The 19,363-nt window shown below is 28.4% G+C and overlaps 1 protein-coding gene across 1 annotated transcript in view; it reads right to left on the bottom strand.

Moving 5' to 3' along the window:
• LOC119606754 (neural-cadherin-like) overlaps nucleotides 1-19,363 on the bottom strand; it is a 183,223-nt gene that overhangs the window by 32,583 nt on the left and 131,277 nt on the right. The window contains 5 exon segments of the mRNA XM_037960312.1: nucleotides 6,816-6,953; nucleotides 16,251-16,415; nucleotides 17,401-17,427; nucleotides 17,429-17,517; nucleotides 17,667-17,810. Coding sequence (XP_037816240.1) covers nucleotides 6,816-6,953; nucleotides 16,251-16,415; nucleotides 17,401-17,427; nucleotides 17,429-17,517; nucleotides 17,667-17,810 — 563 coding nt within the window.

Below are 19,363 nucleotides of genomic sequence, written 5' to 3' on the forward strand. Positions count from 1 at the left end.
TGTTTTAAACTGTAAATATTACAACTTATATAACACTGCAGTAAAAAGCTACAGGAAGAGAAATAAAGAGAGAGTGTAGAACTTCTAAAAAGCTAGATTTTTAGTAAGATATTTTAAGGCATGTTGCATATTGGTTTCAGATTTTCACCTACTTTGTTATCCAAATAATGTTATATAGACTGATCAATAGTCAAGACTAGACCTATAGACAAGACTACTATCTGATCTCTAGTCAAGACTACAGACTAAATGATCTATAGTCAAAACTAGAGACTGATCTATATTCAGGACTATATTCTGATCAATAGTCATGGCTACAGTTTGATCTATAGTCAAGACTGTTATCCAAATAATGTTATATAGACTGATCAATAGTCAAGACTAGACCTATAGACAAGGCTACTATCTGATCTCTAGTCAAGACTTCAGACTATATGATCTATAGTCAAAACTAGAGACTGATCTATATTCAGGACTATATTCTGATCTATAGTCATGGCAACAGTTTGATCTATAGTCAAGACTGTAGTCTGATCTATAGTCAGACTATAGTCAAGACTATAGTCTGATCTATAGTCAAGACTATAATCTAAAGGCAAGACTATAGTCTGATCCATAGTCAAGACTATAGTCTGATCTATAACTTTACCTATAGTCAAGACCATAGCTTTATCTATAGTCAAGACTATAGTCTGATCAATAGTCAAGACTGTTATAGTCTGATTTATATTCAAGACTATAGTCTGATCTATAGTCAAGACTGTAAACTAATCTATAGTCAAGACTGTAAACTGATCTATAATCAAGACTGTAAAATGATCTATAGTCAAGACTGTAAACTAATCTATAGTCAAGACTATAGACTGATCTATAATCGGGACTATAGACTGACCTATAGTCGAGACTATAGACTGACCTATAGTCGAGAATATAGACCGATCTATAGTTACACTAACCTATACTCAAGACTATAGGCTGATCTATAGTCGAGACTATAGACTGATCTATAGTAGAGACTATAGACTGACCTATAGTCGAGACTATAGACTGATCTATAGTTAGACTGATCATTAGTCAAGTCTACAGACTGATCTACAGTCAAGACTATAGACTGATTTATAGTTAAGACTATAAACTGATATACAGTCAATACTGTAGACTGATATACAGTTAAGACTATAGAAAAGTCTATAGTTTGATCTATAGTCAAATCTATAGACTGATCTGTAGTCAAGACTATAGACTAATCATTAGTCAAGACTACAGACTGATCTGCAGTCAAGACTATAGACTGATCTATAGACAAGACTATAGACTGATCTATAGTCAAGACTATACACTAATCTATAGTCAAGACTATACAGTGATCTATAGTCATGACTATAGACTTATCTATAGTCAAGACTAACTAACTAATCAAGACTATAGACTGATATATAGTCAAGAATATAGCCTGATCTATAGTCAAGACTATTGACTGATCTATAGTTAAGGCTATACACTGATCTATCAGTTATTGACATTCCGAAAACTACAAACAATAAAGATTGAATAAACATATTCCTTAGCATATAAGTAAGGCGCTTATGTTAATACAAGTGTTAAAGATTTGCCAAGTTAGTTATTAGTTAATGGCCCTAAATAAATAATACCAATACCAACAATAAAATCTATTAAATAATACTATTTTATTGACACTTTAGTTTTTCGTATTTTTTTTTTTAACAATTTTGCGCTAAAAGTCTAATGGTTTTCTATACTCTACATTTTATATTTGCAGCTACTTTAACAATCTATAATTTTTTTTTTAAACTCATAAATGTTAAAATGTTGTGCAACCATTGATAATGGGAAATAATGTCATAAAAAGTACTTGCTACTGAGTGTATACAGAGTTATGAAGAGGAAAAAAACGGGAAAGAAAACTCAGGAAATATTTTTTGAGTTTTTTCTATGTTTTCCTCGAAGAACTTAACTCTATTTTTTGTTGGACTGAAGTAAGTAAGTGAAGTGCATTTTCATGTTTGACACCAAAAAGCATTGACACTTTACTGTATATTATGATGATTCCTTTTTAAGTTAGTTTTTTTTTCCTAGCAGTTTGCTGTTACTTGTGTCAAACTTTTTGGTGAAGTTTTTGTATTGCTGTTTGAAAGACCCAAAAAAAAACCAAAGTTAACTTAATCATTATGATAAAATTTTTAGTTTTATTTTGTCAATAGTAGACAAGAGAGTAAATAGAGAAATTTTTCACACTTTGAGTTTATTATAAAATTGTAGAATTTTTGGAACAAATTTGCTTAAGTAAATACAAAAAAGAAAGAAAACATTTAACATTTATTTAAAACTAACTATGTAAAAGTATTAAGTAAATGCCATTGTCAATGTTTTATAATAATGTAAACAATTTTATGGTTTTTGTTTATCCTGCGAAACACCATCAAAAATATCCTTTACATTTAATAGTTAAAAGCAATGTAATTTACAGTTAAATGCAACATAAACAGCAAGACATTGTTGTTTTATTAACAATTTGTTGAAATAGTGAAAGGAAGAAGAATAATCGTTTAACGTTTGTTGGCAATAATGTTTTCATTTATGTATTTTGTTAAATGTCAGCTCAAATGTATGCTATACATAATGAAATAAAAGTAAGGGAATATAAAATGGTGCTACGCTAGCTTAATAATTGCATACGTTTATCATTTCACTTGTAAATTTTATGAATTTAGTTTAGAAAATTTTATAAATGGAAATTATGTTCACGATTACTTTTACTTTCGTTTAGCAGCCTTGAGTTATGCTATGCAAATAATTATCTATAGAGAATATAATATGGTCCTTCGGTTGCATAAAAGTAAACTGTTGCATAATTTTAGCATAGAATTAGAATAATAGATTACACCCTTTAAAATTAAATTATATTTAAATAAAATACATAATTTCATTCAAATTTTTGGTCAGCCAAAATTAATTAAATTAATTACGTTATTAATTGCATACTTTAAGCAGCTAATTTAAAACCACAGTTCAATTGCTCGTTAAAGTTTTAAAATTATTAAATGAAATTTAAGTCAAACAATTTAATTTACCATATTTTCTTAATCCAATTTACTACCTTTAATTAAGTTTTAATTCATTTCAAGGAAATTAATACATTGACGTTTTTTCTGTATAATTATTAACACATCACTGCGAAATTCTGTATCATTAATAACTTGGCATACATTTTTGGTTCTTTTGTGAGTTTTAAACATAAAAAAAAATATTTATTTATTCATATATTTCGGCCAACAAACTGATCATTTTCATAATGAAAAATGACTTTTAATTTGGCATAAATGAATCGTAATATGTAAGTACATACAACATACAGATTCGCTGGTAATTTTATAAAGAACAAGAAATTAAAACCATGAACAATAACAATCATCATAATAATCATAATAATAATTATGGAAATTGACTTTAATAATGTTGCACACAAAAAATATTCATACATACTTATATATGTATATTTAAAACTCTAGGAAGTGAAGTGGCAACAATTCTTAAGGGCCTTGAGCATATACATATATCTCGAGTTATAAATTTTATTTTTTCTTTGACTAAAATACTTTGACAGACAAAATACGGTGACAGATAAAGTTAAGTACTTAGAAGTAATACTTGAGCGGAAATTAAAATGGAGACACCACATTCAGGATAGGATCAACAAGGCACATCGGTGCTGGGCGATATGTAGGAGAATTATAGGAATGAAATGGGGTCTTAGTCCTACTATGACAAATTAGCTTTATAAAAGTGTAATTAGATCAATTCTAGCTTATGCTTCAATAATCTGGTGGACTGCTTTTGACAAAAAGTGTAATATCAAACTACTACAGGGAGTTCAACGTATATGCTGCTTGAGTATAAGTGGTGCCATTTGTACTACTTCAAACAAGACCCTGGAAACCTTGCTAGATATTCCACCCATTGAAACATATTTAAGATATGAGGCGAAGCTTACAGCCGAACGGCTCTTTACTTTGGGCGAACTGGCCAAAAGCGGTTATAGGACACGTCATCAATGTATACTGGATACATTGGAAAGTTATACACAATCATCAAACATGTCTGATCGCATACTAGACATAGAATATGTCGGAAACTTTGAAACGCTGATCCCACATACAATGTCTTGGTCAAGCGGAACATTAGATCAAATACCAGTAGGAATCCATTGTAACACGGATGGCTCTAAATTGTTGGACTGAGTGGGCTTGGCGTTCTATATTGTAGACCCAGACACAGAAATATACCACCGTTTATCTAATCTTAACACAAGCTTCCAGGCAGAAACTAAAGGACGAATGTAATAGTTTTAAAGGGAAGGAAGCTCGAGGTAGTTAACCTGATGAACGCAAAACCTTTCGAAGCAACAAAAGCTGAATTAACAAGTAATAGTGTTATATTCGGCTGTTCCAAATCTTATATACCCACCATCAAATCATTGCCGAAAAGGAATGCTTCCTTATAAATAAGCTTTAATATTTCATAATCGATGCTTTTGTTATTATCAAAACAATTTTCTCATTTATTACATCTATGTAAAATTTGACCATCATATATATATCGATATTAATATGAACATTAGGGTAATATTTGGAAGATGGCCATTAGTGAGGCTCTTCCGAATTCAGTTCAGATCAGTTGTAGAACATATTACGTTCATACAGGTGTTGTTTATGTTGAATTCCATCGCTGCACTCGCATTTTTAAGTCTGTAATGAGCGTAATTTTCTGAAGGGGACAATATATGATGGGTAGGGTAAATTACGGACAGATTCTTCAAAAAATTGACAAAGATATTAAGATCTTTGGGGGGAAGGGTCAATTATGGACCGATCCTTATAAAATTTTACAATGATATTAAGGTTCCTATAGAATATGTTCATGTCGAATTTCATCGCTATAGATGCTTCTCTTAGACAGTTATGAGCTTAAAAGTCATTTTCAGAAGGGGGATAGGGTAGATTATGAAACGATCCTTAAAAAAATTTACAAAGCGATTAAGGTTCCTATAGAATATGTTCATGTCGAATTTCATCGATATAGATACTTCTCTTAGACAGTTATGAGCGTTTAAGTCATTTCCTGAAGGGGATCTGATATAGGGACCAGGTAAAATCGTGGACCGATATTGCCCATTTTCAGTACCAAACAAACTGTATCAATATAAAATATCTATGCAAAATTTCAGCCCGCGAGCTACTTCCATTTGGAATCTGTCGTATTTTCAACAGACAGACAGACGGACGGACATGGCTAGATCGTCTTAGAATCGAATAAGGATCCAGAATATATATACTTTTAAGGGTCTTAGTGTTATAAACGGAATGACAAAAACAATATACCCCGAATCTTTTTTGATGGTGGGTATAAAAAATGTGGGTGAGAGATTCCAATAAAGGTTCTTGGAAAAATGAAACGGTGCGTAGAACCACAAAGATCCTATGGGGTGACCCTGACGAGTGGATACACAGGATTACAAGCAGATCTACACAAAATTGGACTTGTGGATCCAGACGAATGTAGAGCATGTGCAGAGAACTGTGAAACTCTGGAGCACTTTCTTTGCCACTGTCAGGCATTCGTCGAAGTTAGATCCAAGTATCTTGGAAGTGATGTTATTCCAGAACGAACATACCTGACTAACACTGATTGGAAAATTCTTAAGAATTACATCCAGGAAACTCAGTTTCTGAACATTTAAAAGTGAACAATTTTGTTCACGAAAAGAAGCGCAGGCCCGATAGTGGCCTTGGTATATTTCTTCAGATTTGAGATAGTATACATCCTCCTATCAACCTAGCCAAACCTATACTAAAATACTCTTAAAGAATTTAGTATTAACATTCAGTAAACATGTGGCTTCCAATTGAGCAACTATGGAAATCGTAGAAAAAAAGGTATTAACTTAGAAACCATTTTAAAGGGCCTTCCATATGGACTTTTAAATTCTTAGTTAAACTCTTAAGCATACATTCAGGCTTAACAATAATTGTATACTCCTACTCTCTCGTCTTCTCCATATTTGTGGCATTTTCATAAGCATATTACAAGTTAAGCTATATGACAAGCCTTAAGGTATGCAATAATTATTAATATTTCTTTTTTCGCATAAATTGCAAAAATAAATATAATATATTTTCCCACTTTAAGGCCTTTAACCGTAGAATGCATAAAATTTAAAATAATTATTGGTAATTTTTCGTTGAAAAGTCATTCACGTTCAAAAAAAAAAAAATAAAAAATTATTAAATAAATATTAATAAGATGGTTGCTGGACATACATATACAAATAAATTACAACTATAAAGTTTAATTATACTGCTCATATTTTAAGCAGACTTTTTAATGTCAGTAAAAATAATAAAACGAAATATTTCTTTCATATTAAGTAATTTATGTTTAAATTACAATTGCGAATGTAAAAAAAACAGATCAATAATATAGCAGAGAAGGGTTTTGACAAAAGAAACAATGTGGGTTGGGTTTTTATAGGGAAACTTTATAAATAGTTTTGTTAAAAAGAAAATGTTTAAGCCTTTAAAATAATTTATACAATAAAGAAAGAAATGTAAAAGCCTTAAGGTAGGCTATGGTTATATTTCAAATATAATTGTTGACGAAGGAATTACTTTAATTTGTTGATAAAGAATAAGATAAAATTATATGTTATTTTCCAGAATATTCCCAGTACTTTATTTTAAAGTGGCATACTTTTAGGCGTAAATAAAAATAGCAACATATTTGACAATTTGACTCACCTTCAATACAAATATCTCTCCCGTTGTGCGATTAATATCGAATTTACTATTTGCTGGATTATCAGGGTCAATACCTTGACCTGTCAAGAAATACACAATATTCTGTGGACGATCCTTGTCACCATCAGTTGCGGTAACCTATACATGTTCGGCAGTTTTATTATGGAAGAAAAAATAGAACAAAAAAAATCAATATTAATTATTTTGCCTGACAAACAGCAGCATTCAATTCAATTAAAAAAAGCAAAATAGATAATTAAAAATTTGCCAGCAGCATGCTCTAAAATATTTTATTAAATTAACAAAGAACAAAAAAAAAAAAAAACATAAAACAAATTTAGTAAAAACAAAAATTAATTATTAAAATTTATAAAGACTAAAAGCCAAAATTATGATATTTTTAGTAAATTGTTAATATTTTATATAATAAAAACGTGCTTGTTAGTTTTATATACATACATATACAGATAATTAGATGAAAATTATTAAACATGCATAATAAATGAGGAAAAATATGATAAAAATTATTTAACTAAATTTACTTTTAAATTAGATTTAAATAATAAACAAATAGTATTTTAATGTTGCGTTGCAACACTATTTATGTTAAATCTCATTTAAAGGTAAAAATTAAACTGTAAGTTTTATTCGAGAATATTCCCAGAGCTTGTTTTTCTTCATTTTATATTAATTAAACTATAGCATATTTTAAGGCACAAAAAAATCTAAGGTGAAATTTCTTTGAAAAACACTCGTAGTACCAAGAAAAAAAATATAATGTACTTTATAACAGATATATGACTTCTTATATCAAGTCATTGTATTAAAATGTCATAATATTATACTATTTTATGATTATGGTTTAAAAGTTAATTTTATTTCATAATATTTTTATTAACTATTTTAATTAATTAACTTCATAATAATGTACTGTGAATAATTAAAATTTTTTTAGTTATTTAAATCTATTACATATTAAGGCTTAAATGTTTTTACTTTTAAAAATTATGTCAAATAGTTTGTAATCCTTTGAAAGTATTTAAGAGATTTAATTTATAATAAAAATTATATAACTAATAAATAAAACCTTTGTATGTATTGTAAACTAAAGATCAAAGATTAAAAAATAATTTTATGATATTGTAATAAAACCACGATTAACTAAATATTTGACGGTGATTGATGAATAGAAAAGCTTCACTAACAAATCGATTAAATTCTTTTAGAAATATCAGGTTGTTCTCTCTGGCACCAAGGACATAAGTCCGTCCAAATTTGGGAGTTATTTTAAGGGTATCACTATGGGCTATATGACCTATACGAGCTCTTGTTCCATATACCCTAACTTTAGATATACACAGAGGGAAAAAGAAATATACACGCCTGCTACCAAATTGACACCAAACTGTTTTTCAATACCATCCGTTTTTAAAGTATATATGTACATACGTACGACCACACTATGTAATGTTGACAACATTGCAAAAATTCGTTGTCGGAATCTAAATTTTATACACATCCGTTGTCTAAATGTTAACAAACGTGGTAAGCTGACTATTGACAAACAATCCATTGCCAATAGTGAGCTTATCACGTTTTTTAACATTTGGACAACGGATGTGTATAAAATTTAGACTTCGACAACGAATTGTTGCAATGTTGACAACGTTGCGTTGTCAACATTACATAGTATTGTTGTACTTTGACTATTGAAAAATTATAAACTCTTTGGTGTCAATTTGGTACCAGGCGTGTATATTTCCTTTTCCCTCTGTGTACATATGTATATTATTAAACACATATTTAAAAACTTTTTACAAACATTTTTAGGCCTATTGTGAATTTAGTTGCTTAAATAAGTTATTTTCTGTTATGTGATTTAAATCATTAAAATTAACTTCATTAAATAATTATTAATTGTATTTTTACGCTGATATGAACTAAACATATCAATAACATATGATAGGTAATTAAAACAAAAAAAAAAATTACAAAATTTAAAACAAAAAAAAAAAAAGCTTAAATAAATTTTAAACGAGGGTCGAAGTAAAACAAGAATGAGACTTTTACCAACAATGAGAAAAATTTTAAATTTTAAGGAAAATATATAGAGTGAGCTCTACATTTACTCTTCATTTGATAAAGCGCTTAGTTTATCAATTTTAGAGCACTTGCGTTTTATATGTCAATATCTGCATAAATACTATGAACTTTTTCATAATATTTAAGAATAATTTCGTAAATAGTAAGAATTTTTAATTTTTTTAAGTTCTTTTTTGGAAAGTGTTTTATTACTTTATGATCTTAAGATATAGAAAGATTTTATGAATAATGGATGGTTGCTGCATTTAAGATTTGGTTATTCTTTTCTTTTCTAATCTTTTAAGGTTAGGTTACGTGGGTTGCTCGCTAGTTAGCAAGTTCACTCGGAGGCCTTAGAATTGCCATTCCTTTATGTCGAGTTTTTACTAAGAGAAAAGAGAGTCCCATTGTCAGAGTGGGCCAGAGCAGTCTCAATATTCTACAAGTGGTGATATTTGACCACCTAAGTTCCATCTCACTCAAAGCCCAGTCTATCAATTTTGATAGGGTCATCAGGGGAGTGTGAATATTCTTTTGCGCAATGTTTAAGTCTAGGGACGACCCTTTATCAGATATTTCATTGGATGCCTTCATGTCCTAGAACCCATATCAACTCAACGTAATGTTGTGTCAATTGATTGAATTCAATTTAGAAGATATTGTATTATCATCAAATATAGAATCAGAAATGGATGAAATATTGAAAAGAATAATTAAAAGAACAAACAGCACTCCACATATTGAATAACATACTATTTATGAACTTTTCTTATTCTGAATGAAAATGACTTGTTCAGTAACATACTATTTATGAACTTTGCTTGTTCAATAACATACTATTTATAAACTTTGCTTATTCTAAATTAAAATTATTTGGAGGTCTATTCGATTCATACTATTAATTACAAAATTCATTACAGTTATGAATTAGTTTTTTCTAGTCTGTAACTTAAACTTTTTATATTCTGAATTAAAATGGTTTAAAAAAATGTATTTATGAACTTTTCATATTCTAAATTGAAATGGTTTGAAAAAGAGTTTCATACTATTTACTACAAAATTCTTTCAAATTATGAATTATTTTTTTCATATCAACAGACTAGTCTGTGGACTATGACTAGTCAATAGTATATTTACAAGTCTATTGTCTATTAATTTTATTAGTTTAAGGACTAGTCAATGAACCATTCTATGTACCAGTCTAGTCTGCTGATTAATCAATGGACTAGTCTGTTGAATAATCAATGGACAGTCTGTGAACTAGTCAACAGACTACTCAATAGACTTGTAAATAGGCCAGTCATAGTCCTAGTCTATTTATATATGGGCTATGACTATCTACAGATTAGTCTACGAACTAGCCTATTGATTAGTCTATAACCAGTCTATGGAATAATATATTATCTTTTATACTAGTCTATTGACTGAAATATGGATTGTATGGAGTATGGACTAGTATATTTCCTAATATATGGAATAATTTATTGATTTATCTGTAGTCTATTTATGGACTACCCTTTAATATAGAAAAATACTTCTAGAAGTACTGTGGTATTTTTCGTTACAAAAAAGCCCTGAGGTAATCTCTGGTTGTAAGTGATTTCTCAATACATTCAAAAAACTTAAAAATTCTAAAAAATTTATTTTCATTTTCAAATTGACCCTCGTTTTGAGTATAATGGGTCATTGCATAAAGGCCATGTAAAAAAAAAAAAAAAAATTTTTTCTATTAAGGCCAATCATGTAAAAATGTTTTTAAACAACTCTGTTTGTTAAAACAATTATTTGCTATTTATATTATATGTTTTTTGTATATTTTTATTTAATTACCTTAATAAATTTTGATATTAAATTGAAGCAAACATAAGCAAACAGTGATAAAACTGGTAAATAATTATGCAGTGTAATTAATAATTTTAAAGGCAAATAGAAATAAAATAAAATTAAATGAAAAAATAAATAAAATTTTTGAAAAAATTAACTCTATTAATAAAAGTCATTTGAGATTTTTTTTTTATAAAATTAACCTTAAAGCAGACTAACTGACAAAGTTATGGACATATTTGTGTCAAATTTTACATTTTACAAATTAAAAACCCTTTAACCTATAAAATTTGTTCATAACCTTTAATAATTTAATGTTTTGTAAATGAACAAAAAAAATTTTATATTTTCACAAGTGTTTGTTGTTATTTTTAATGCATTTTTTTTTTTCAATGAGTGGTTAATATTAATGAAATTTGCTTTAAGTGCGATTAAGTAGGTTTGTTTGTATGTATGTGTTTTTAAATTATATTGTTAAAAATCCATTGAATAATATTATTGTTTTTGTATTTATTCAGTTTATATTTATTATATAAAAATTACACTTAATTTATTATACACCGCTTTTAATGCTATATACGTGTTTAATGCTATAGTATATGTGTATTTAATATTTTCATTTATTGTTAAATATTTTTACATTATTAATTTGTCAAGAATTGTGGCAATTATTTGCGAACAATAAAATCTATAAGTAGGTTGACTCCCGCAATCAAAAAAGGGCATGCAACACCCTTGAAAAAATATTTACAGTTGCTATAGAATAGGGAAAATATTTAAGTATCATTTTCATAGTGATGTCCAGCAAAAGTTTTGATCAAGAAAGGTTAACCCAAATTGAGTTGTAAGTAAAATAAAATTCATTATTGCTCTACAAACATATTATCAGTCCAATCTTAGATTCAATTAGATGAAATCCTTTAGTCTGCATCATTAAATCGCTTTAAATCACAGGATTGCAGATGCCCTCAGATCCCAAATCTAGGATCATAATTTCTAGAATTTTGACGCTTAAAATGAAACAAATACTCTTCTATATTTGGGAGAGAATCAAACTGCAACAAAAAGAGAAATGTTAAAACGTTCACTCTAGCTTAGATATTTAGAGACAGAGAGGGGGAGAGAGAGATCAAACTTCAACAAAAATAGAAATGTTAAAACGTTCCGAGAGAGAGAGAGATAGAGGGATAGTTTTCATTGTTTTCCACACATGTGATGACAAAGAGCTGGAAGGAACCATACTTTAAAAATGAGAAAGGTTTTGACACTAATTGTCTCTTCTTTGAAAGTTTTTATTAATATCCATACCTTGGAGTGTAAGTGTGAAACAGAGGGATCGAAGTAGTTTTAATTTCAAAATGAGTAAAGTTTAAATAGACAGGCATCGGATGGATGAGCTTTTGTGACGACACATCACCGCCCCATTGTGCTTCTTACACGCAGGAGTAAATTTACGTATATGGAAGCTCCGGTCCAGTATACGTGCACTTTGCTCAAGTACTTGAGCTATCTAATCTATTTCCTTTGTTTGCCCATTGTTTAACTTCCGAGATGCAAAAACATCACTACCGTTTACAATAAACGCAGATGGGACGGTAGACCGAAGTACGAATCCATTAAATAAGCCGAGACTTTTCTCTTACTCACAGCGTTACACTGTGGTAATTCTGGTATGAACAGAGTTTATTCTGAACATTCGTGGACAAGGAAGGAAAATTCAATGGTATCACTTACATATATAAGATACCTTTCATCCATCACCATTCAACCCAGCACACTTCTCATTCATCCGAAACACTCAATAGAGAACAACATCCAACACACTTACTCTAGGTATACGGTTGGAAATCAGTTAACACCAACTCATTCCAATGCTTAGACCCACAGTCACTCCCCTGTGGGGTATGTGTTGTCATTCGCCAACAGCACAGAACTTATCCCGAAATATAACTTTCATCGTGCATCAGTATTTTAACCGCAACTGACTCTTCCTGTGAATTTGGGTTTAAGCCACAGCCACTACGTGGCTCCTGAAGCAACCTCAATCAACTGATCAGCCAGGACAAGTCCTGCGGGCAACTGGCCACCCGTAGTATCAGATTATGTGGTTCTATGGTTAGACCCCATATCAAATCATGGGGTGAAGTGACATCACCAGTTTATAATCCAGGCAGACTAGAGGTACTGGTAGCATCTCTTTACCCCGAGATTGCAATACCCAAAGATGAGGGTCTTTCATCAAGTAAACATGCCCGGGGGGTGGATCTGCCATGACAGTCTTAACCACAGGGTAAGCTTTGCTCAGGTACTAGAGCTATTTAACTTTTGACCATTGCTGCGCCGTTGTGTAATTTCCGAGATGCAAAAACATCACTTCCGTTTACAACCATGCAGACGTAATCGGTAGACTGAAATTCGAATCCATCAAATAATCCAAAGACAAGTTCTTATTCACCGGGAACACATTGGGGTAAGTCTGATATGAACAGAACCCTGAACATAATATCCTGATAAAGATGGAAAATTCAATGATACTGATACCTGTATAAGATATCTTATAAGATAACCATATAGTCACCACGAGCACCCCTAGGGGACCTCTCCAATAACCCGGACAAGACAAAGTCCAAATCTCTGCCCTGTGGACTACTAGTTCCCTCTTTTATGATGAATTGCAATCAATTCAATTGTATGCGAGAGGGAGAGCTCTTGCTTCAAGTTTCTGCCGTTTATTAGTCGATTAATGTTTGTATTCATGTTTAGTTAATATCCCTCTAAAATTTAACTTTTTGCTGGGAATCTATTCTGGGCGAAAATGATACTACTTAATTTTAATTTTATTGAGTTTTAATTTTTTTTATCAAATTGTTATTTTTTCCCTATATTATTGTTTTAATATTTATTTAATATTCAATCATACCATATACATATTTTCAATCATTATTTACACATGGTTCAATTACTTTTATTTGTTTTATTTTTTAATAAATAATTTATGGTTAAACAAAAAAAATACATTTTGTATATACAAATATATGTAAAAATCAAAATGAGATGAAATAAACAAAAAATCATTATTAAAATGTATGAAAATTTAATGACAAATAATAAAGAAAATAAATAAATTAAAAAAAAGTGAAATTAAACACGACCTGACCTGTATTATGGTAAAAGGTGCCTTCAGTTCTTCATTCAAAGTACGCTCGTACAATGTTTGCGGGAAGACCGGCGGTAAATCATTAACATCACGTATATTTATAATTATGGTAGTGGAATTTTCATTTAAACTATCAGAGGCCACCAATTTAAGTTCATACTTTTGGGTTTTTTTTAATTTGTAATTATTTAATAACGTTTTGGGGTTTTATATTACGGGTATTTGTTATGTGTTTTTTGTTAACCGCGAATAATTCAACATAAAAAGGAAAAAGGTAAAATATTATATAAAAAATTAAAAATAAAATAAAATTAAAGAAAATTATACACTAATATTATAAGAAAAATATTTTAAAAATATGTAAATTTTTACATATTAAAAATAATTTGCATATGTAAAGACGCCGGGTCCGTTTTTATTCACAGTAAAATGTTTTAAAAACAAGTGTCATTCACAGGAAACTGCTATGTTATATATACAAATGATGTTCACAACATTCTATATATTTTATATACAATTTGTACATAGGATTAATTTTGTACTCATCTCTCAGTTTCACTATCTGTAGTTAAAAAAATGTTTTATATTCGTTATTTTAAAATTCTTAAATTACATTAAATATTTATTTATTCTTTAAAAAAAACTTTTAATTTAAATAATGTTTTTTTCTTCAATATACATAATATATTTTTAGTTTTTTCCCATTTTGCATGTAAAATTGAAGCGAAGTGATTATTTCTTGTTATAATGTTGACAGTGAAGTACAATGTTGTTGATTTTAATTTATTTTTATGCAAAAAAGTTACACTGATGTTTGTATTTTTTTACGTCTCTAACTATATTGTAAAAAAACGCAAATAAAACGCATTTAAATAATATTTTGTAAAAATAACTGAAAATTTTAATTCAATTTCAAAGGGTAATCACAGTTTGTTAAAAATTCTACAAAATAATTATGAAGTAATTTTATCTGAACTAGAACTGAACTAGAACTGAACTAGAACTGAACTAGAACTGAACTAGAACTGAACTAGAACTGAACTAGAACTGAACTAGAACTGAACTAGAACTGAACTAGAACTAGAACTGAACTAGAACTGAACTAGAACTGAACTAGAACTGAACTAGAACTGAACTAGAACTGAACTAGAACTGAACTAGAACTGAACTAGAACTGAACTAGAACTGAACTAGAACTGAACTAGAACTGAACTAGAACTGAACTAGAACTAAAACTGAACTAGAACTGAACTAGAACTGAACTAGAACTGCACTAGAACTGAACTAAAACTGAACTAGAATTGAAGTACATCAACGTAGCAACATATTTTTTGGGAAAAATTAAACAATTATCATAAAATTAAAAATATTGCATAATTAAATGATGTTAAACAATCTTAAATATTTTAAGGTTTCTTTATAATATAAAACCTTTAAAATATCTAAACAAACATTAATGCTTTGCTAAATCTATGCTTTAAATCAACAATTGGAAACTTATTCCTAAAAGTATGTATTTTTAAATAATTTAATAACACTATCACTACAAAACAACTGTGAATCCCTTTTATGTATGTATATACGTTTGTGTGTGTAAATGACATGATACTACAAATACAAATCTTTTCATCATGAAAATGTTTTGATCCTTTTCATTTTCAACAGAAAAACATCCCAGCACATAAACTAAAAAAATCTATGATTTTTCATACAAAACTGTAAAGTGAACAAAGCAAGAATTGACGCCAAATAAGTATAAATATTTTAAAAACAAACAAGTGTTAAATAACATAAATATTTAAAAAATACATATAAATAAAAAACAAAATTGTATACAACTTTTAGTTATAACATAAAAAAATAACTATGACATGATTGACATATTGTCAATTTAAAACGAAAAACAAACTGAATAATAGTTACAACTGAACATGAGAATACATACTACATTAATATATTATAACCTTTTCAAGACCCCCTATAGGTAATGGGGTATAAATATGTTTTTTAATATTAAAGCAAACATAAGCCAAATTCAATAATAATTTTTTTATACTAAATTCATATAAAATAATGCAGAAAGAACTAAAACAACAATAATTTTAATTAAAATTGTGTTGTAGCTTTTGTTTGTTTTTTGTTGGTTTTGGTTTTTAACTAAAAAATAAAACTATAAACAATTTGCATATAAAATATTCATGCATAAAATTTGTAGATTTTTGATGGAAAACTACGACTAAAATTGCAACTAGCAATGAAAAAAATAGAACGAAACGAAACAATTTTAAACAAAAAACGTTTAGAACTATGAACTGAAGCTTGTTTTTCAAAATGAGAAAATAAATTTTTGTATAATTTAGTTTGTTAGTAACCTGTAGCACACGTTTAGGTAAATTGCGATCATCTTCTTCGGTGATTTGTGTACGATAGGTGGGTCTTTCAAACACAGGCGGATTATCGTTGACATCTTTGACGTGTATTATAACGGTAGTATAGTTTTCCTTTAAATTATCTGAAGCAGCTAAACGTAGCTCATACTAATGGAGGTGGGAAGTTTGAATTTTGTTTTTATAGATTTTACGGTTATTATAAAAATATTTGTTTTCATATTTAGTTTTTTAAAATATTTTAATATAATATCAATACTGTTTAAAATTTGTAGTGAATTATGTTTATTTATATTGGTATATATAACTTTTTGAAGAAATTCAAGTATATATTGAATTTGTAATAAAGTAGTGTTTAAAATGTTAATTAAAGTAGAATCTAAGTCTTTTTTAAAATGATAACTTCAAAGGATTGAGATGAAATGATAGCTGAACTAGAACTGAACTAGAACTGAACTGAACTGCTAGAACTGAACTAAACTGAACTAGAACTGACTAGAAAACTGACTAGAAACTGAACTAGAACTGACTAAACTAAACTAGCACTGACTAGAACTGAACTAGAACTGAACTAGACTGAACTAGAACTGAACTAGAACTGAACTAGGAACTGAAACTAGAACTGAAACTAGAACTGAACTAGAACTGAACTAGAAAACTGAACTAGAACTGAACTAGAACTGAACTAGAACTGAACTAGAACTGAACTAGAACTGAACTAGAACTGAACTAGAACTGAACTAGAACTGAACTAGAACTGAACTAGAACTGAACTAGAACTGAACTAGAACTGAACTAGAACTGAACTAGAACTGAACTAGAACTGAACTAGAACTGAACTAGAACTGAACTAGAACTGAACTAGAACTGAACTAGAACTGAACTAGAACTGAACTAGAACTGAACTAGAACTAGAACTGACGGAATACAAATTCCACTTTTAAATCAACATCCTAAAAGTAGAATTTCGCAAACTTTATGTGACATCTTCATACTTTGATTAACTTAAAATTTGTCAGCAATAGTCAGTAACAAATTATATTGATGTAATTTGTATTTAGATTTAAAATTCCCTTATTCTTATAGAATTTTTTGTGTTGTTTTTTTTAATTCTTAAAGATTTCTACCAACTTACCCTTCTGCGTGTTTCATAATCCAAAGCAACCGGCTACATAAATAGCACCAGTCATATTTTTGACAGCAAAGGCACCACCAATATTACCGCTAGTGATTTCATAACGTATGCGAGAAGCTAAAAAAAAAGAAATTAAAGAGAAATATAAATATGTTTACAAATTTTATTTTTCCTCTCCCCTAAACTATGCTTCACTTTACATAACACGAAAACCCCCAAACTGTATGTTATAAATTTAGCCATATTTAATTGCATATAGTACTTACATTCATCATGATCTTTGGCAGTAACTGTTAATACCGTATGCTGTATATCTTCATTTTCATCGACTTCAGCTTCATATAAACTCTTATCGAAATAGGGAGGATTATCGTTTTTATCCGCAATGCCAATACGTATGAATTTAGTTACTATTGAGAAGAGAAAGAGCAAAAGAGAAAAATTAATAAAGCTTTATAGAAGTAATTATCACGTTTTTCATATAAAAATTATTATTTTTATTAAAATGGTTCTCATTTATAGACACATACACACTCACGAACTTGGCTATTGCACTGGAGGATTTTAAGAGAAGACGTGTTAATATGTAAGAGTTGTCGAAAAAGTAAAATATTAACAATTACTTTAAGAATATTTTAATAACAATAATAAGCTTAACAAATATTTAAATGAATGAGTAAATAATTTATTTATGCTGAACATGTTTGGCATAAATTAAAATTCTTTTTGGCTTTGGCGAAAAGTATTTATACTGTTTATTAAGTGTTGTATAAATATTAGATATAGTTGTCTATAAATTAAATAAATAAGTTAAATATTACGCCTTAAGTTATGCAGTAATATAATAAATACTTTTAAGCCTTAAAGTATGTTACATAAATATGCTTTATAGATTAATATATTATTTAAATACTTAAATACTTAGATTTATTTCACAAAAAAAACTTTTTCTTTTATTACACAAAATAATTTGCATACTTTTAGGTTGTGCTTTAATATATTATCAAAGAAGCAACATTGTCTCTTAAATAATTGTATGTGTGTATTATTTACTCTAAACTTAATTATTCCGTTCCAGCCCAAAAAGTTATCTAGTTGCTGTGTGAACTTGTTCATTTACCAGACAATATTATTAAAAACTGACAACATAAATATGTTACAGTATTTAGTTTAGCAAATAATATGTAACTGTCAAGTGCATTTAAAACAGTCTCATAGAATGCCATAAAAATTTTAAAAATATTACAGAAATAACAAACTAATTTAAATATTTCATATAAATATCTATGTACATTTTTTGTATTGCCCCAGAAATGTAACAACAAATATTTATAAAATATGTATTTATGTAAAATAAAATTGGGACAAAAATGAAAAAAAACTGTAAAATAACTTTTATAGCTGCTAGCTTGTTTATTACAAATGAACATCATAAAATATTTGAAAATTTGTATATTTTCTAAAACAAAATAATAAGAAAAACTTTTGTTTAAATAAATAAAACATTAGCTTAAAAAGTTTCAGTTTAACTTATGAACTTAAGATTATTGTTAAGTTGGTTTTGCCAAAAAAAAAAAAAAAAAAATGAACAAAAATCGAATATAAATATTTTTGGGAAAATTTTCATTTTTTCATTTTAATGTTTTCTTAGAAAAATATAGAAAATAAATTTTAAAAAATTGTTATTTTTTTGTTACTAACTTTTTGCTTTAAAATAAATTCCATAATGTAGTGCATTTCATATACCACTTTGCCTGTTCTTCAACCATATTTACTTGTTTATTTTAAATATTTTAATTTTATTTGCATTAAATCCAAAACTTATTTAGCTTAGTAAACTTCTAATTGTATTTGTTATTTATAATTTACTTAATTAAACTATTTTTTCCTAATACCATTGGCATACTAGTTATGTTAATTTAAATTTCCAAATCAGGTCAGTTTAAACAAGACATTTAACAAA

Source organism: Lucilia sericata, unplaced genomic scaffold, assembly GCF_015586225.1.
Source record: "Lucilia sericata isolate MDLA Ls3-8-SP2 unplaced genomic scaffold, ASM1558622v1 Contig000618F_arrow, whole genome shotgun sequence".
Classification (NCBI taxonomy): Eukaryota; Metazoa; Arthropoda; class Insecta; order Diptera; family Calliphoridae; genus Lucilia; species Lucilia sericata.